This window comes from Bicyclus anynana, chromosome 8 (assembly GCF_947172395.1).
Source record: "Bicyclus anynana chromosome 8, ilBicAnyn1.1, whole genome shotgun sequence".
NCBI classification, from domain to species: domain Eukaryota; kingdom Metazoa; phylum Arthropoda; class Insecta; order Lepidoptera; family Nymphalidae; genus Bicyclus; species Bicyclus anynana.
In genome coordinates this window covers 13,587,988-13,608,662 of record NC_069090.1, presented here as the reverse complement: position 1 = coordinate 13,608,662, position 20,675 = coordinate 13,587,988, and the positions used below count along the sequence as shown (strand labels likewise).

The window sequence follows — 20,675 nt, the reverse complement described above, 5'->3', positions numbered from 1 at the left end:
CAACGGCATCATCGATGTCATTGGTCATCTCTAAACCTACGACATAAAGGTATTAGGTATCTAGTGCATTTTTTCCCCTTTATGAATAGTATCAGTTTTTCAATTTTTAAATTTTTTAGATAATCAAGGATCATGATCAATAATGATCCTCCATGTATCATCTACGATCCTCTACTAATTTACGAAATGCTTTTACCTAGAATCTGGCTAATGACAGTAGAGGATGAAATCGCTTGCCAAATTTAAAAAAAATATTTAAACCAATTAAAAAAGCATGCGTTTTCATAATTTTAATTTTTTTTTTTGTTTATGAATACATTACTACCTATAAATAAGTATTAAACTCAGTTAATTGAATACTTGCACTATAATTTTCAGAATTTACTCCGATTTTTTTTTTATTTGGCGGGCGATTTCAGTCTCTACTTTCATTAGCCAAACATTGAAAATTGTCGGTTACATTTGTATATTACAGGAGTTTTAGATTATGTAAAATAGTATCCTGCTGGTTTAAATATTAGCTTAACGACATTTCAAATATACATAATCAGCATGTGGTATGAACGATAGCACAGAAAACATATTATGTAGAAGTAGTACAATTTGCTAAAATAGGTCTAGGACGACTAGCACCGTATCCTAGAGGAGAAAGTTATAAAAAATATACCTAATTGAATCACAGGTATACCTACGTAGGTACGTGGTATATTTTTTCCTAAGTTGTGTTAAGAAAGAAACAAGATTTTTGAATCGCCTCTAATCATAGGAGTACCCCTATGAGGTGATCTTTTAGAGGTCTTCTTGTCTGGAAGCGATAAAAATATGCTTTTCGGAAGAGTTTCGAAGGTCCGTTCAATAAAATTGCAATTTCATTAACATCCAAGCCAATGAAAATGGAAATTACCCGCATTGTTGTTATTTACAGCTATAAACACTTTTTATCTGTGGTAAAATAAGTGAGTGACAGTGACGTTTATTTTTAATTTAGTCTGTGATGTGTAATTTTTTCAAGGAATGTTTGATTTGATTTTCTGTGTTTGTTTAATTTGTTTTGTTTACGAAATATTAATCTGATTGTTACGATTTCTCTTCAGTTCTATTTGTGTTGTAGTTATTTGCTATTTATTAGTATACCTTATTTGCAGTGTACTTTGAAAAGGTTTGTTTAAAGTATATTGCATTCAAAGGACACCTGAAATAGATAATATGGATAACTTGAAAAATATATGGAAACCTGAACGTGAGTGAACGTCTGATTTCTAAAGTTATTTCCTTTTGAAGATTTGCATTTCATTATAGTGCAGTTATATACTTATGTATTAGAATGATTGTTGGGAATATTGTCATAATATTATAACTGCATATCATTCTTGTCTGCCTATATCTTACCAGGATATTCTGCTGATTAAGTATACATAATTAAAAAGAACTCACAAGATAAGAATTATCCAAAGCCTGCCTATTAGGAAAACACTTTCATAAACTAACTGTAATTTAGTTAATGCAGAGCTGATTTGAAATAGATGAAAATACCAAGGTGCTGGAGTGGTGACCCTGCATCAGTGTTGTTTGATTTTTGGCTAAGTTGTCTGACAAGTATAATAATAATAATAATAAGCCCTTTATTCTGTGTTAGGAAATTACAATATTATATACATTACATTTTGTTTTAATTTTTTTTTTTTTTAAGAATATCTCATAACATAGTGTGCCTTTCGGCATAGGCCTCCTCCAGCGACTTCCACTGCTCTCTCTCTAATGCGACAAGTAGACAACAGTAAATGGTTTGCAGGGAGTCTCTTGACATTCACATAGGCAGCTAAAGACTGACAGAACTTTGGCGTATCTAAGATTATTTCCTAGGGTGGGCCTAGCCCCCCACATCAAGTCTATCATAGAATTTCGTATTGGTAGCCCAGAATTCTGGGAGGGTGGGCACAGGTCCGTTCTAGGGTTGGCACGGCCCACCTGGGACCCTCCTTAAGACACCTATGTTACAGAAAGTCCATGTCTAGCAGTAGACATCTTTTGGCTGACAAAGTTGATAATTAAAATAAGCCTCAATAAAGTTAACTGTAATGTTTGGACTATTATCTTAACTTAACCTTTCTTACTTTTGGTATAGGTAGAATAGGAAGAGGAATTAGTCATATTGATAACTACAAACTTTAATTTGACAGCCTCCATGAAGCAGTGGTATGCATTGTGGGTTTACAAGATGGATGTCCTGGGTTCGATCCACGACTAAGCCGTTTGAGGTTTTCTTAACTGGTCTAGGTCTGGCTAGTAGGCAGAGACGTATTGCCAAGTGATTTAGGGTTCCAGTACAATGTTGTGTAGAAACATAAAGAGGTGTAAATTGTTATTCTACTCCTAACAAGTTAGCCTTCCATCTTAGATTGCATCATCACTTACCATCAGGTGAGATTGTAGTCAAGGGCTAACTTGTAAAGAATAAAAAATCTGAAACTTTTTTTAGTTTATCGCATCCAACTTGAGGCACCAGTACCAAAGCGGGTTATATGCGAAAATTGTCCAGAGAGGCCAGAGTTTTATGGGAAAGAGTACCATGGTGTGATGGGACATAAGGAAGCTGCTTTAATTCTAGATGGTGAATCAAATGGATCATTTTTAATACGGAAAGGCAATGAATCCAATGATTTTTACACTTTATCTTGGAGGTATACATTTTAATACAATATTTTTTTTCAAGGTTTCATTTTAACAATAACATGTTGAACGTTGGCAAAAAAAAAAATGTCTCAGCACCATTTTTATCTCATTAACCTCTTCATTAAGCTTGTTGATATAATTCAACGGTTTACAGGAGATACTAGTAGAACATTGTCCATTACGTCACATTTTCTAGCTCTAGAACTCAGAATTGCCCCTAGGCTCACCAAAATGTCCCTGTGATGCTGTACTATAGCAAATACACAATCAATGATTCTTTCTCGCCCTTATTTTACAATGTGACAAGGCAATCTGTCATATAACTTTGAGCCATTCATTTGTCGGTTGAAGGAGTATGTCAATTAAAATATCTGCCGGTATAGTGTATTATAGCTTTCTCTTAGCTAGATTCAACAATACAGACTATAAATTGTTGGCAGATTCAATGATAGAATACACCATTACAAGTTATTTTATGATGGAACACACTACATAAAAGAGAAGAGGTATGATACTATCTACGACTTGGTGGCCGATGGGCTCATCATCTGCCATATGGAGTTGAAGGCACACCATATACTGGAAATGATCAACTCCCGCACAAACTATACTGAGAGTCCCTACGTCACTCTCAATAGGCGAAAGTTAAAAAGTACATTAACAGAAATACATCAGTGAGTATAATGATTTATTTAATTATTTTTTGATGTGACGTTTTATAATTCGATGGAGCCGGCCGCACACTCGAAAACAGATGACGTCATGCGTCGTTCCTTCGCTCTAGGGTTGCCAATTTTTTTTACAAGAAATAAAGTATATTCTGGCCTATGAAGATTATTAAACAGTATTTTAGTAAATTAACATTTTCTTTTGAAACATGCATCCGTGGAAAAGACAACCGATTTTTTTTATTAAATGTTTGTTTAGCTGTCAATCATTGCTATTATAATATGTATTTGTGTAGTGGCTATGTCTATCTATTAAACACATTTTTTATATAGATTACTATATAACTAATAGATTACACTATGAATAAATTGATAATAAAAATATGTATTATAGTGTCACACATTTCAATGAAAGTAATCAAACATAATTAATTTATTATTAAACACGGCTGATACTCATGTGATATGACGTCGGAGAATGTCAGACTAGTTTCGAACCCATACGGGGCCTTTAGTCATGAGCTAGTTCCTGCAACGTGGCACAATCCAAATTCGTGTGTTTTAGTCGTTTTCATAATAAATTAGTATGAATAACACCCATGATAGTTTACAATCAACGGTTGTAATACACATAGTATTGGGTAAACAATAATAAAGTAGAGAAGATCATTAGACACACAGATCATCCTAAAAAATCCTAATATGAATTATTTTATATTAGGAGTTGTATAAAAGTTAAGCACTAACTAATTTTATTGTAATATATTAACCCATATTCGGGTCACTGCTGAGATCGAGTCTCCCCTCAGAATGAGGGGTTAGGCCACTATTTCACCACGCTGGCAAAATGCGGATTGGCAGACATCACACGCGCAGAGAATTAAAAAAAATTTCTCGTCGTCTCAAACGGTGAAGGAAAGCATCATGAGGACATGATGCTTTCCTTCACCGTTTGAGACGCGTGATATTTCATTTCTTAAAATGCACACAACTGAAAAGTTGGAGGTGCAAGCCCCGGATTCGAACACACACCCTCCAGAATCGGAGGCAGAGGTCATATCCACTGGGCTATCTCTATATGTGCTTGCTTAATCTCTATTTTCAATTGTCATTCACCAAACATAAATTAACAAAGCATTTCATTTCACCAGGACCCCAAAAAATGCGAGTCCCATTAGCAGGAATGATGATCAAATATTGGAAATTGTGTCGGATAAAAAGACATTAGTTCTAACACCCACCATAGAAGACAGCCCACTTTTATACAAGTACTTAAAATCACATAACTTCAAGGTGCATACATTCAAGGGTCTGAACTGGTGTGAGTTGTGTGCTAACTTTCTGTGGGGTTTCACTGCGCAAGGGGTTAAATGTGAAGGTAATCGTTTCATTTTATACATAACATTTGTTAGTAATTTCGCCTCCTTCGATATCGCCATATGTCTGTTAACACTTGCCTTTGAGAGGGGAGTACAGGGTGTCCTGTAAATAGTATGACATACTTTACAGGGTGATAGCTGAAATCAAGGCTTACTAAAATAACGCAATATATCCTGTGTTCCACCCTGTAAAGTATGTCGTAATATTTACGGGACAATATATGGTTCTCTCTAAGTAACCATCGCAGCGAAATAGAGAACGATAATGAAAAATATGTCATTGACGCGTCTAGACGGTGCCCTATTTATAAAGAGAGAGATCGGGCTCTGCAATGGGTCTTTAAAATACAACGATCATATTATACATTACTAGCGGACACCTGCGACTTTGTCCGCCCTTAAACCTCCTTAATTCGACCCTGCAAAATCTGTTCTTATAGCTTACCTCTATCTACTAACTATAATCTACCTCGCTGCCAAATTTCATTTTTCCATTTAATTGGTTTCGATGTTATTTCGTGATTAGGATTAGGACTAGCAAACGCCCGCGACATAAGTTGTTTAAAAATTGTTCGCTTTAATAAATTGATTTATAATAGAGTCTCAATATCTCAACGGTAAGAGCGGTCGAACTCATCATCGGTGGTGGTTCGATCCCCGCCCCGTTGGTCTAGTGTCGTACCCACTCCTAATACAGTCTTTCCCGACTAGAGGGAGAGTTTTTTGACGGCCTCCGTGGCGCACTGGTATGCGCGGTCGATTTACAAGACGGAGGTCCTGGGTTCGATCCCCGGCTGGGCCGATTGAGATTTTCTTAATTGGTCCAGGTCTGGCTGGTGGGAGGCCTCCGCCGTGGCTAGTTACCAACCTACCGGCAAAGTCGTACCGCCAAGCGATTTAGCGTTCCGGTACGATGCCGTGTAGAAACCGAAAGGGGTGTGGATTTTCATTCTCCTCGTAACAAGTTAGATTGCATCATCACTTACCATCAGGTGAGATTGTAGTCAAGGGCTAACTTGTAAAGAATAATAAAAAAAAGGGAAATAGGAATAAAGGTCATATTTAATTACCTGTTTTTTTTTTTGTTCTTGACAAGTTAGCCCTTGACTACAATCTCACCTGATGGTGTGATCTTGTGATCTCACCTGTGTGTTACTTTTATTTTATTACTTGTGTGTGGACAAATAAAGATATCGTATTATATTCTATTCTATTCTATTTAAAAGATAGCTATGGCCAAAATTCTTTTAAAAAAAAAAAAAACCGAAAAATAAAATATTCCTTTCAGATTGCGGCTTCATAGCACATTCGAAATGTTCCGACGTCGTGCCCAACCACTGTTTGCCCGACTTAAAGAAGCTTAGAGGAGTGTTTGGTATAGACTTAACGACTTTGTTGAACGCTCACTCTAGTACTTTGCCCTTTGTCGTGAGGAAGTGCGTCAACGAGATAGAGGCGCGGGGAATGGACTCCGAGGGCATCTACAGGGTCTCCGGCTTCGCGGATGAGATTGAGGCATTGAAACTGGCGTTTGACAAAGGTTTGTAAAATATTTTTTTCACTACTGTTACAGAAGGTGGGAGAAGTAAAATAGTATTTTCACTGTACACAAATTTATTCGATAACAATTTCAGCATAGCTTCCGCTATAATGTTAATATTACACGCTGATGGTAGTATATCAATGAATCTGCTAAACAACCCTCTATTTTATAATATTTGCAAAGTTAGTGTCTACTGTTGGTAGCACGAATATGTTAACAATACAAATACGTTTTAATAATAGTTCCGGAGTATTATTATACAAACCAAACGTTATAATTCTATCTAAAACACATTAATAATTAAAAGATATTTATAACGATCGTAAAATAATATTAAAATATCGAAACACAAAGTTGAGAAATTAAATACAAACTAAATCATAACGTGACGTCATAGTTGTCAAGAGTAAAATAACCAATGATGAATTTATATCATGTAAAATAAATAATTATATTTATTTTGTTACTTAATTAAATTTAACTATAATAACCGGAAGTCATAAAAGTATGAAATGAAATGACGCTACTATACGCTAGGCGGCGACACTTATCTATACGAAATAGGCGGGAAGCAGGTACTATTTGTAACACTACTCTTGCTCAAAAACACTGTCATATTACCACTCTACAGCGGGGCTAAACAAACATTTCAGCCTCTAGGGGCTAAAGTAATTTTGTTTTTTTATTTCTTGTCTGTTACGAGTACTAGTCAAGTACTAGCCTACTATTAAACGGAGGAGGTTTTATTAGAAAATATAATCATTATAGGTGAATGTTGCTGAATGTTTTGAAAAATAAATAAAAAACCTTAAATTGGAATTAAATGCAGCGTTCTTTAACATTTACTTAAATAGGTACTTAGGTACCTACGAAAAATTCAATAAGTGGAAAAAACAACAACGAATGGATTCACTTACGAAAGGAGTTTTTTAAATTATTATCTTCCACGTTTACCTCACATAATCATTATTCATCTTCACAGTAGTCGAAAATTATGTTGCCGGGTAAAAGGATCTCCCTTTATATCCAAAATTGTAGACTTTGTACATATAATTTTCAATTAAAATAAATCATTGAATATTGTAATAAACTATTTTATTTTCTCGCAATCGTAGTGAAAAGTAGAGTGTAACACGTGGGGTTTAAACCCATTATAAACTCGGTTTCTATTTAGGCGGTCCTCGCCTTACGTCTCGGGCCCTAAAAATACCTCGTATGTAATGGGTCTTTTTAGCCCCTTGTATAACAATCTACTATTTTTTTTTATTCTTTACAAGTTAGCCCTTGACTACAATCTCACCTGATTGTCTCAGTGATGATGCAGTCTAAGAAGGAAGCGGGCTAACTTGTTAGGAGGAGGATGAAAATCCACACCCCTTTCGGTTTCTACGCGGCATCGTACCGGAACGTTAAAACGCTTGGCGGTACGTCTTCTTTAGGGTGGTAACTAGCCACGGCCGAAGCCTCCCACCAGCCAGACCTGGACAAACTAAGAAAATCTCAATCTGCCCAGCCGGGGATCGAACCCAGGACCTCCGTCTTGTAAATCCACCGCGCATACCACTGCGCCACGGGCCGTCAAAATAATATAATCCATACTAATATTATAAATGTGAAAGTGTGTGTGTCTGTTTGTTTGTCCGTCTTTCACGGCAAAACGGAGCAACGAATTGACGTGATTTTTCAAGTGGAGATAATTGAAAGTATGGAGAGTGACATAGGCTACTTTTTGTCTCTTTCTAACCCCCCACTTCCCTAAAATGGTGGATGGAAGTTTGTATGGAGCATTCCACAATTTTCAAGGTAGAAAGCTAAAAATTGGTATGCAGATTAATTGTGACTACAAAAACCGTGCATCATTTTTATTTTTTGAAAATACGTCGTTAATCCCTAAAAGAGGGGATGAAATTTTATATGGGAAGTTTCGCAGTTTTCAAGGTAGGAAGCTAAAAATCTATACAGACTCTTTGTTTCCCCGAATTTAGCGCGGGCGGAGCCACGGGTAAAAGCTAGTAGTACATACAGGGTGATTCGGACTTTAGTACCGATATTTTTTTTCGTGGTTCAGTATCATTAATAAAACATAAATCTACAAACAGTTCGATACATTTTATGTAATTTTTTTTTATCAATTTATGTCTCAGAAATAACAAAATAATGGACACATTACCAAACAAACTGCGCAAATGCTGGCGGCACTTTGTAAGACGCCGACAAAGAAATACCGGCCGTAGGCATATCGCTTCGGCTTCGACTGACGGGGGTGGCAGAGGTGAGGGGATCGAAATATCCCTGAGGACGCCTACCGAATTGCCGATGGGCGACCAGTGACAGACAATCTGCCGTCGCTTGCGCATTTACTATGTCGGGATTTTCAAATCGCGACTATTACGAAATGGGGCGAGTGTATTTGCTCAGCAATAAACGCCTTCATGCAGCTTGCACAATGTACGAGTGAGTGTTCCTAGGCCACGAGCCCAAGGAATCCTGAACCCCGCAGTGCCTAATGTGAGGAATAAGTGTTTTAAATAAACTAAATGAAAATTTTATTAAAACGTGCTCGGTTGTGCCTTGAAAGGAATGGACTTCATTTCGAACAATAGTTAAAATACAGTGATTAAAATTTTCAAATTAACAAAAACAAACTTAGTAAGTAGATATCATTGATTAATGTAAATATGCTGATTACAATTTTTTAAATACGCCTTTAATGCAAAAGTTTGCGTAATAATAATCATCATTTGTATTTCATTATTTAAATCGAAAGTTCATAGTTTTTATTATTATTATTACGCATGCACTTCAGGCATTATTGATGGTCCTAAGCCCAATAAAGTATGAAAAGAATATCGGTACTCAGCTCAAAAGTGACGACCTTTAATTATTATAAAAATAATAGGTATCAAACAAAAATAAAATAAACGCACAAAGGTCAACGGCCCTCGGCGCGGGCGCTCGCTAACCTACCTACCAGCTGATTTTGTAGTTGCCTATTACCTAGTACAGCGATAGGGTGACCCTCAAATTCTGTTTAAACGTAAATAACTTTAGCTAACGATAACTTTGTTATTTTTGAGTTAAAAAAAAAAGAAAAAATACGTGTTCATTAAATTTTGTTTATGTACAAAATATAAAAATATCCGTACTAAAAAAAATTTCTTCCTGTATAATAAATAAACAGTCGCTTTATCTAAGGACTATAAGTAAATATTTTTAAATGCCGCAAGAACGCCGGTAGGTTTGTGTACAAGGTCTCACCATGGAAAGTACTAAGCATACAAATAATACTAACTGGAAAATTTGTGTTTTTACCCGACTTCAAAAAAAAGGTGGTTCTCAATTCGACGCGCATTTATTTTTTATTAACCAATTTTATATATTTTTTTGTTTGACAGAGAATATTTCCAGATTGTCCCATTTCATTTTCATAAAAATCGGTTTAGTAATTTGGTGTTAAAATCAAATTAACTGAAATGTCTTTGAAGTAGGTTAAATTTTTATGTAAAAAGAGATTACATATAGCCTTGTGAATGAGTATCCAGGGTAGGCAGTACATTTTTGCATCTATGAAGTACAATTCAATTTTGTATGCAACTTTTAGAGTAACACATTCTCTATGAGCTTGTTTATGAATAAGATGTTTTACAGTGAAACGTCATATTGGGTGGTTATTTGTAGACACTAAAAGGGCAGTGTATGTATAATCGAATTTGTAATCTATACATATATTATGTATTAGTGGACGCCCGCGACTTCGTCCGCTTGACCGCGATATGATATGATATTTTTGTATGTTTTTATAAGTATAATCTATTAAATAGTACACTAATTGTTTTACAAAAAGATAACTTGGAACGTAAACAATTTATAGAAAAAAAAAACTTGAACCACTTTTTAACCCTTTAGGTACCCTAGATTTTTTGAAAAATCTTGATTAACATTATGTTTTAGTATTCAATAATAAAAGAAAATTAAAAAAAAATACAAAACATGATATTTTGAAACATTAAAAAAATTATAAATAGTCTTATAGGTAAACAAAGTAAAAAGGTATTTAGTAAATAAGATACGTAAGTAAATACGTATAGTGTATAAAACTTGTATTACTTATTTAAAATGGTCAAAAATCCGTAGATGGCGAGGCAGCCGATCTGAGCGTGTATAGCAACATCAACGTGATCGCGGGCACGCTCAAGCTGTACCTGCGCCTGCTGCCCGTGCCGCTCGTCACCTACGAGGTGCATCCCGCTCTCGTCAACGCTATCCGTGAGTGCCGTGTACTCGTACATCTGAGCGTGTACAGCAACATCAACGTGATCGCGGGCACGCTCAAGCTGTACCTGCGCCTGCTGCCCGTGCCGCTCGTCACCTACGAGGTGCATCCCGCTCTCGTCAACGCTATCCGTGAGTGCCGTGTACTCGTACATCTGAGCGTGTACAGCAACATCAACGTGATCGCGGGCACGCTCAAGCTGTACCTGCGCCTGCTGCCCGTGCCGCTCGTCACCTACGAGGTGCATCCCGCTCTCGTCAACGCTATCCGTGAGTGCCGTGTACTCGTACATCTGAGCGTGTACAGCAACATCAACGTGATCGCGGGCACGCTCAAGCTGTACCTGCGCCTGCTGCCCGTGCCGCTCGTCACCTACGAGGTGCATCCCACTCTCGTCAACGCTATCCGTGAGTGCCGTGTACTCGTACATCTGAGCGTGTACAGCGACATCAACGTGATCGCGGGCACGCTCAAGCTGTACCTGCGCCTGCTGCCCGTGCCGCTCGTCACCTACGAGGTGCATCCCGCTCTCGTCAACGCTATCCGTGAGTGCCGTGTACTCGTACATCTGAGCGTGTACAGCGACATCAACGTGATCGCGGGCACGCTCAAGCTGTACCTGCGCCTGCTGCCCGTGCCGCTCGTCACCTACGAGGTGCATCCCGCTCTCGTCAACGCTATCCGTGAGTGCCGTGTACTCGTACATCTGAGCGTGTACAGCAACATCAACGTGATCGCGGGCACGCTCAAGCTGTACCTGCGCCTGCTGCCCGTGCCGCTCGTCACCTACGAGGTGCATCCCGCTCTCGTCAACGCTATCCGTGAGTGCCGTGTACTCGTACATCTGAGCGTGTACAGCAACATCAACGTGATCGCGGGCACGCTCAAGCTGTACCTGCGCCTGCTGCCCGTGCCGCTCGTCACCTACGAGGTGCATCCCGCTCTCGTCAACGCTATCCGTGAGTGCCGTGTACTCGTACATCTGAGCGTGTACAGCGACATCAACGTGATCGCGGGCACGCTCAAGCTGTACCTGCGCCTGCTGCCCGTGCCGCTCGTCACCTACGAGGTGCATCCCGCTCTCGTCAACGCTATCCGTGAGTGCCGTGTACTCGTACATCTGAGCGTGTACAGCGACATCAACGTGATCGCGGGCACGCTCAAGCTGTACCTGCGCCTGCTGCCCGTGCCGCTCGTCACCTACGAGGTGCATCCCGCTCTCGTCAACGCTATCCGTGAGTGCCGTGTACTCGTACATCTGAGCGTGTACAGCGACATCAACGTGATCGCGGGCACGCTCAAGCTGTACCTGCGCCTGCTGCCCGTGCCGCTCGTCACCTACGAGGTGCATCCCGCTCTCGTCAACGCTATCCGTGAGTGCCGTGTACTCGTACATCTGAGCGTGTACAGCGACATCAACGTGATCGCGGGCACGCTCAAGCTGTACCTGCGCCTGCTGCCCGTGCCGCTCGTCACCTACGAGGTGCATCCCGCTCTCGTCAACGCTATCCGTGCGTGCCGTGTACTCGTACATCTGAGCGTGTACAGCGACATCAACGTGATCGCGGGCACGCTCAAGCTGTACCTGCGCCTGCTGCCCGTGCCGCTCGTCACCTACGAGGTGCATCCCGCTCTCGTCAACGCTATCCGTGAGTGCCGTGTACTCGTACATCTGAGCGTGTACAGCGACATCAACGTGATCGCGGGCACGCTCAAGCTGTACCTGCGCCTGCTGCCCGTGCCGCTCGTCACCTACGAGGTGCATCCCGCTCTCGTCAACGCTATCCGTGAGTGCCGTGTACTCGTACATCTGAGCGTGTACAGCGACATCAACGTGATCGCGGGCACGCTCAAGCTGTACCTGCGCCTGCTGCCCGTGCCGCTCGTCACCTACGAGGTGCATCCCGCTCTCGTCAACGCTATCCGTGAGTGCCGTGTACTCGTACATCTGAGCGTGTACAGCGACATCAACGTGATCGCGGGCACGCTCAAGCTGTACCTGCGCCTGCTGCCCGTGCCGCTCGTCACCTACGAGGTGCATCCCGCTCTCGTCAACGCTATCCGTGCGTGCCGTGTACTCGTACATCTGAGCGTGTACAGCGACATCAACGTGATCGCGGGCACGCTCAAGCTGTACCTGCGCCTGCTGCCCGTGCCGCTCGTCACCTACGAGGTGCATCCCGCTCTCGTCAACGCTATCCGTGAGTGCCGTGTACTCGTACATCTGAGCGTGTACAGCGACATCAACGTGATCGCGGGCACGCTCAAGCTGTACCTGCGCCTGCTGCCCGTGCCGCTCGTCACCTACGAGGTGCATCCCGCTCTCGTCAACGCTATCCGTGAGTGCCGTGTACTCGTACATCTGAGCGTGTACAGCGACATCAACGTGATCGCGGGCACGCTCAAGCTGTACCTGCGCCTGCTGCCCGTGCCGCTCGTCACCTACGAGGTGCATCCCGCTCTCGTCAACGCTATCCGTGAGTGCCGTGTACTCGTACATCTGAGCGTGTACAGCGACATCAACGTGATCGCGGGCACGCTCAAGCTGTACCTGCGCCTGCTGCCCGTGCCGCTCGTCACCTACGAGGTGCATCCCGCTCTCGTCAACGCTATCCGTGAGTGCCGTGTACTCGTACATCTGAGCGTGTACAGCGACATCAACGTGATCGCGGGCACGCTCAAGCTGTACCTGCGCCTGCTGCCCGTGCCGCTCGTCACCTACGAGGTGCATCCCGCTCTCGTCAACGCTATCCGTGAGTGCCGTGTACTCGTACATCTGAGCGTGTACAGCGACATCAACGTGATCGCGGGCACGCTCAAGCTGTACCTGCGCTTGCTGCCTTTTAAAACTTTTTTTTGCAGTGACACTGTTATTTTATAATTATCTAGGTACTTCTGATTCTAAGTATAACGATGCCGTTTGATATGCGCAGAGATGAAGACAACAGCGCTGCAAGTGACGATGCTGCGCGAGTGTCTGGACATGCTGCCGCCGGCGCACTTCAACTGTCTGCAGTACATGGTGCAGCATTTGCACAGGTATGCTTGCAATGACTCCTTTGATAATTCCTTTAATATTGTAATAATTAATCTGTATATAATTATCAATTTTTGGATTTGATTGAGATATTACAAATGCCAACTCAGTCCGAGTTAGTTTCACGGGTAAACTTTAGCGATTTTGTGGAAATTTTCGTGTTTGATAAAGTGTTTGAGTGGTTTGATTTAACGATTCGGAAAGATTGATGGCGATCGGTTTCTAGAATTCCTTTTTTAGTTTTTTTTTTATTTTAAATCCTTACCTTTTAAATATAAAATACAGAGCTTAAACCTCCTTCTGATAGTGCCATCTCTTATAGTTCACTGCTGCGAGAGAGTGATCTGGTACTCATATTAAACCATTGGTTTGTGAAAAAATATATTCAGAGTGACGTCATTCTAAATTCAGTATGGCGGATTCTGTTATATTGCGATATAAGTTAATCGCTTTCTCAAAATTATTTTTACTGCTCTTCTACCGATGGATTTTTCTCTATATCTTTTTATAAGACGGCTTCACTATCTAACCGTAGAGATTTGATAGACTTTTTGCACAAAATTGTTAATTTTAAACAACTCTGAGATGTTGAATAGGGTAAAACTTGCTGTGCCGAACAAGAATGCTAACTTTTAGGCCAAGAATCACAAAAACTAATCTGAAGAGAAATAAATGCTCCTATTGAAAGAATAGTGAGATCGTTAATAAAATTTCAAAAGTAAAGTTAAAAAACATATGTCGATGTACTTTAAATGCGTTCTGTTTCTGTTATATTTTTATTTAATTCTTTTAGTTTTTTTTTTAGGTTGGTAGGTAGATTTAGTTCTTGTTTTTTTTTTAATGGTAAATTAAGAATTGTCTAAAATTAAACGCACGTTGAGTTATCCTGTAAGTGGGGTTTACAATGTAGCATATTATTTTTTAATGCATGTTATGTTTAATTAGTCATAAGTTTTTTGTATACTACGTTGGCTTCCGAATAAATAAATTGTTAAATGTGATGTTGATTCGTCGACACAGAGTGTCGCAGCAGGCGGATGTGAACAAGATGTCCGCGCACAACCTGAGCACGGTGTTCGCGCCCACGCTCGTGGCCACGCCGCCCGCCATCACCGACCTGGCCTTCGAGATACGGGCGCTACAGGCGCTCATCGACTACTGCCCGCAGATCTACTACGGGAACAAGTGAACGTTGACATTGGGGCGTCCCAAAAACCTTTACGATCCAGACGATGTCATGACGACCGACAACGCTTCCCGGGCAACACAATCACAAGCAACACAGCCTTAGACCATTAAAAAGAAAGGACCTGCCTCGTAAACCGTTACCCCTCTGTCAAAGATCAAGAATCAATGATCTAACGCGTTTATAAAAACTGTTGCTATAGAATCTATGTTTCATTGTTGTAATCGTTTTCGTCGTGTAAAGAGCTACCTAAAAATGCCGGTTTGTGTAGTTGAATGGCATAAAAAACTGTCAAAAACTTGTAGTTTAGTAAAAGATGGAGTAACGTTTCATTTGTAAGTATTTCTACCATAATTGTATCAAATTTGTAATAAAAACGATTTCTAAAAAGAATCGATTCTTTTGACGGAACAGCAAAAAAACGATCGAGTAATCGAACATTCTTTATTTATATTCTGTGGATAGTCTAAGCGATGTGTTGGTTAGTCTGTGTAAAAATTACGCGTGTTTGTATTGAGAGTCAATTATATAGTTGTGTGTAGTGTATGGACACAGAATATACTTAATGGTGTTAAATGTTTTCGATGTGTGAGTTTACCTCGTCCCTCTCAAAAAACGACAGACTTTTTTGTTGGTGAATTTGGGTGCGAAACAGGTCCAATCTTTTTAATGGTTTAATAGGCATGTTTGTTTTAAATAATGTGTAAAATAATTTATTATAAATTTTTCTTTGTATACCTTTTTGTTCATAATTCCATCACACTAGAACCATTCCAGGTTGTGTTATTTATAACCAAGCTTATAATATGTACTCGTAAAATTCTCGATTTAGAAAGCTTTTTATACTTTTATATTATAATTAAATTATGACTATAAACTATCATAATAAAAGATAATAATATATTGGATTTCTTAGTTTTATTTACATTTTACATGTTCATTACTACAATTTTTTTCTCTTTCTCTTAGGTTTGTCATCATCAGATATATTAGGCTGTTGAAATTTTTTCAAATCTGCACAAAATAATACCTGGAATATAAAATATTATAAATTAATATTTTATTTATAAATAGTTACTACACAAATAACACCCCTAAAAAGCCAAATCTTTGAATATATTTTTTTATTTTTATACCAAAGAACATGTCCCAGAATAATGGGCCTTTATTATTTATAATTTATAAGCGGGTTGACATTATCTTTTACGGATAGAAGACACAAATTGATGCTTAAAAAACAATTTTCAGAATTTTTGGATTAATTAAATAAATATTTTTTTTTGTTTCGCTATCTTGTCAACAAATTAAGATAGACAATATAGTAAAAGTGTTCAAAACAGCCAATAAAAATAACTAGAATTGAATTCATATCCGGTGTAAGCTGTCAATGTCATATAATATTGTCAAATGTCAGTATGACATAAGTTAAAAAAAACATGATAGTGTAGACAGAGAAGTATGAAACAAAACAATTCTTTATGTTGCTTTAAAAACGCCATAAACGAACGTGACTACGTGAAGATCACTGATAATCTGTCAGGGTGAGTTACGAGATGGTGCCATGATAAAAGTTCTTAATTAATGTTGCCAGCAGATGAAAAACTTACATTTTATTTAATTAATTTAAAAAAATATGGGTTCCAAAAAAATATTTTAAGTCCTATATTTTATGTTATTTTAAGATAAAAATAATTTATTCTGATTACTTGACACTCGGAATAAAGGTCAGCCTCCATACAAAATTGGGACATATACTTTCATCCAAAACAGTTAAGGTAACAGAAACAGACAAACTTACTTTCACATTTATTATGTTAAATTAGGATTGTAGAATAATATTATTAAGAAAGTATAACTTACAGTGTGTGCCCAACCAGCTAGATCTCCGTACAAATTCCTGAAATGATCTCCGATTTCATTATACATCTTGTCGGTGACATTTTTCTTGCCGCGCAAATGTGGCAGGTAGTTCTGTGCAGCTATCTGGTACACATGTGTGTCCACTGGCAACGCTTCCAGGTGATTTAATGACATCAGACATATACAATCAGCTACCTAAAAAAAAATCGGTTGGCTGTAAAGTCGGTTTACTGACGATAGTTGAATGTGACAACGTCATAACAAAATACTGATGGAATGATTGCGTTTTTCAAAAGAATATGTTTTTTTTTTTAAATACTGTTTAATAATCTTCATAGACCAGAATATACTTTATTTCTTGTAAAATGTTGGCAACCCTAGAACGAGGGAACGACGCATGACGAATCAGTAATACTGTTACTAACAGAAATAATACTTCTCATTATAAACTAATATTTGATTCCCAGATTACACCAGTCAACGTCTAAAAGTGTTGCTTCCTCAGAACGTGACATTTCAATTTTGAAAATTCCAAATTGGTCCCATTTAACATTCATGAATATTGGTTCAGTATTTTTTTGTCAAAATGAAAATAGAATAAGTGGACAAAATTGGTCATACTGTGGCACTTTCGGTCACTATGCTAGGAGCTAGTACTAAACATTGAACCAGAAAATCTTTATGACAACTTGTAACTTTGAACCCAAGATGCTTGAAGGTGGTGCTACAACAAAGAGGCTCTTGAAGTTTATTTTGTTTTTTTGGCAACCTTCCAACCAATCAATAGAAAGGACATAGGTACAATGTTATTTTTCACTCCTTACAGTAACACATTCTTGAAGTCAATTAATTTATTCGTTATTAATATGTATGTATGGTTGTTTGTTTAAATGCAATTATCTAAAAAAATCGAACGAAGTCGCGGTCATCTACTCTGATAATATAATAAAGTAAATCACATGAAAAGTTCACCTTTGGTCCTATTCCACATAATTTCATAAGTTCAAGCCTGGCCTCTTTGTATTTCATGTCTTGCAAACTTGCAAACCACTTTTGTCCTTCCCATTCCACAATTTGTGCTGCAGATTTTTGAATAAATTTAGCTCTGTAACCAAAACCTAGCTGCCTTAATTCTGATTCAACCTGAAAAATAGAGGATAATTGATAACTTTATACCTAATTCCATTGAAATTTTAATAAATATTATGCATATAACACTTTAAAACAAAGAATGATGATGATGTCTTATACATGTATGTACAGGATGTCTTTAAATTACATATTAACAGCTCTTTGAAACAGAAAAACAAAGTGAAGGCTTCTTTTAATTTGTCAGTTAAATTAGTCACAAACAAACAAGTAAAAATGTGCTCTGTAGCTATTTTAGGGAGTAAAAATTTTAATATTGAAGTCCAAGTTACATAAGGAAAGTCTTTAATTTCTCTATCTTTAATATAATTTTAAAGTAAAGTTAAACTATGGTCAGACTGACATGGAAAAACAATAACAAGTTCTTATTGTTCTATTAATGTTTCCTAAGAATAGATAATAAAATACACCTTAGGATCTGAAAGATTTTCAACATCAGGAAATGAATAATAAGCTACACCATCAAATTCACATATTTCTTCTCCATAGTGTTTACATAACTTTTCAACCAGACTTGATATCCTGAAAAGTACAATAATAATATTTATGATTTTTTTAAATTCTTTTCTTAACATTATGCAGATTTTTAAGAGTTATAGTAAGCATTACAGCACTTTTCTTTCTTCATGGTCTTCATTTACAACTGAAGAAAGCACTTCTATTATAGAAATTGTATAAACATGATGTTTCTTACTACCTAGTAAGTAATTAAAACCATATCTTAGTCCCAATTGGTCCAAAATGACTAATCATCATACAAATCATCATCATTATCCTTACAAAAGACCAATGTTCAGCAGTCATCATCCATCAGCTGATGTAATGATGATATTTAATAATATATAAATAAGATGATAAATAAATAAATAAATAAATAAATAAATTTTATTTCAGGCCAGAGACCCATATACAAAATACATTGAGTAATGTACTACAGAAAAGCAAACCAAAATTAAACCAAGAGTCAGAATTAAAATAAGAAATAAAAAATCAGAAACACACAGAAACAAATATTAAAAAATATTCAAAAATTAAAAATAAGAATACAAAATTATTACCTATACTATTTTCTTTTTTTTTTATTAATTGCATCATCACTTACCATCAGGTAAGATTGTAGTCAAGGGCTAACTTGTAACGAATAAAAAAAAAAAACAAGTTTTAGCTCTATACTATATTATTTTATGTTTGGAACCTGGTGCATGTGTAGCCAGCTTTTAAAGAATATGTTGTTGGGGGATATTTGAGCGACGACTTTAATAAGTTTGTTCTCTGAAATACGGACTGTGTTCCAGAAACCCGCAATTTTACAATGAAGAACTGCGTATAAGTCTGACACACCAGTGTCAGCGAATATGCCCGATGCACTACAATATCTTGGCTTTTTTAACAAAATGCAGAGTGCATCATTATACTGAACTCTGAGGGTATTAAAGGATTTTTTTGTATAATTAATCCGTAACTGTGAGGTATAAAAACTTATACAATAAGCTTTAAATAGTGTTATTTTAACATCCTCAGAGCACCAAACATATCTACGAAAGAGCATATTGCATCTCATTGCCAAAGATCCTCCCGTTCATTATCTAAATTGTCGCTCAGTGATTCAGAAAACACATGTCCAAGATATCTAAACTGCTCCACAACCCGAACTGGTGCTCCATCTAACATTACAGTTGAGACCATCTCCAGACATTTGCCGGATCTAAAAACTACCATCTCTGACTTTCGCACATTATAACATAATCCATGAGTCTTAGCATACTCTTCAATAATTTTTATTAATCTTCGTATACCTTTTATTCAAATTCATAAATTCAAAGTTGGAAGCGGGCTAACTTGTTAGGCATAGGATGAAAATCCACACCCATTTCAATTTACGTAAGATTTTCAACTTACCGTGAAATGTGATTATTTTGACTGCAAATGAATGAAAACAAATTTTCCACAGGCTCTTGAGCCAACATCCTAATACCATAGAACTGTTTGCACGCTTCCTTAAACAATTCGTCCTTTTCAGACCATTTTGTGTAGTACTCACTCAAGTTGAAATCTAATCTAAAATACTTTTTCAATAACTCTTCAAAAATATAATTTTTGGTAATTTTAACATCAATTTTGTTTTTATTATGTGTCATATCTTTCAGTAACAAGGATCCAACGATTTTATATTGCAGCATATCTTCTCTTTGTCTTAATTTCCAAACTGTTTTAGAGAAAACACCTGTCCATTCGTCTATTTCTTCATTATGTACCCATCTGAAAACCCGGATACAAGGCATAGAAATATTGGTGAAGAAATTGGAAACTTTCGAGACATGAGAATCTCATTGTTTAGCGTCTTCATTATTTGTTTTACTACGAGCATTATCTTATTGGCAGGTCAGTCTAATTATCTCATACATACATATAAATGCTAGGTTTTTAATAACACTAATAATATTAAAGATTTTACCTAAAGCTTTGACCCCCGTTAAGTGTACCACATAGTTGAAGCTCACTGACATTACAAACTAATTTATTCCAACTCATTTTATTTTTATCATATATATTAAAATTTACCGGCAATCAAATCAAATCAAACATTGCACATTGCAATTTAAATTTTGGTTTTGGAGTGGCGATGGCGACTGGCGGCAACAATGTTTACAATTTAAATATATTGACCACAGACCACAAATGAAGATATTGACAGCAGTGATAGACCACAATCACCAACAATCACTATTGTTGACGTTTACTTGGCCGAATGTTTATATCTATGAAGTCTATGGTACTAGTGTTGTGACGGGAAACCGTCATTAATCGGAAATTGATTAAAAAAAATTGTCATTACCGATAGAAGTACTACATATATAATGTATTATCTATGAGTACTACTATCATTTATCACCGATGAATTATTAA

At 37.8% G+C, this 20,675-nt stretch overlaps 2 protein-coding genes across 3 annotated transcripts; one reads left to right on the top strand and one right to left on the bottom strand.

Moving 5' to 3' along the window:
* The first annotated feature begins 1,004 nt into the window (after positions 1–1,004).
* On the top strand, positions 1,005–15,667 carry LOC112051564 (beta-chimaerin). The gene is made up of 8 exons (XM_052882809.1): positions 1,005–1,240; positions 2,480–2,681; positions 3,114–3,347; positions 4,493–4,719; positions 6,009–6,260; positions 10,398–10,529; positions 13,470–13,575; positions 14,594–15,667. Exons 1-8 carry the CDS (start codon positions 1,207–1,209, stop codon positions 14,760–14,762), a joined length of 1,356 nt encoding a protein of 451 aa, XP_052738769.1. The 5' UTR covers positions 1,005–1,206; the 3' UTR covers positions 14,763–15,667.
* LOC112051553 (N-glycosylase/DNA lyase) lies at positions 15,659–20,446 on the bottom strand. Of its 2 annotated transcripts, none has more exons than XM_052882808.1 (6): positions 20,331–20,446; positions 19,668–20,027; positions 18,179–18,290; positions 17,592–17,762; positions 16,620–16,814; positions 15,659–15,789 (listed from the first exon to the last, which is right to left on the bottom strand). In XM_052882808.1, exons 2-6 carry the CDS (start codon positions 19,946–19,948, stop codon positions 15,703–15,705), a joined length of 846 nt encoding a protein of 281 aa, XP_052738768.1. In that variant the 5' UTR covers positions 19,949–20,027; positions 20,331–20,446; the 3' UTR covers positions 15,659–15,702. The 2 variants fall into 2 exon arrangements, with proteins under 2 accessions (XP_052738768.1, XP_052738767.1); XM_052882807.1 differs by having other exon boundaries at positions 20,224–20,413.
* Between the last annotated feature and the right edge of the window lie 229 nt (positions 20,447–20,675).

Coding starts and splice junctions, on each gene's coding strand:
- LOC112051564 (XM_052882809.1), top strand. CDS start 1,207: ATGGATAACTTGAAAAATATATGGAAACCTGAAC. Junction 1,241..2,479: donor AAATATATGGAAACCTGAAC/GTGAGTGAACGT, acceptor AACTTTTTTTAG/TTTATCGCATCCAACTTGAG. Junction 3,348..4,492: donor ACATTAACAGAAATACATCA/GTGAGTATAATG, acceptor TCATTTCACCAG/GACCCCAAAAAATGCGAGTC.
- LOC112051553 (XM_052882807.1), bottom strand. CDS start 20,300: ATGAGTTGGAATAAATTAGTTTGTAATGTCAGTGAGCTTCAACTATGT. Junction 18,291..19,667: donor CAAAATAATCACATTTCACG/GTAAGTTGAAAA, acceptor TGTACTTTTCAG/GATATCAAGTCTGGTTGAAA. Junction 17,763..18,178: donor AAAATCTTTCAGATCCTAAG/GTGTATTTTATT, acceptor TCTATTTTTCAG/GTTGAATCAGAATTAAGGCA.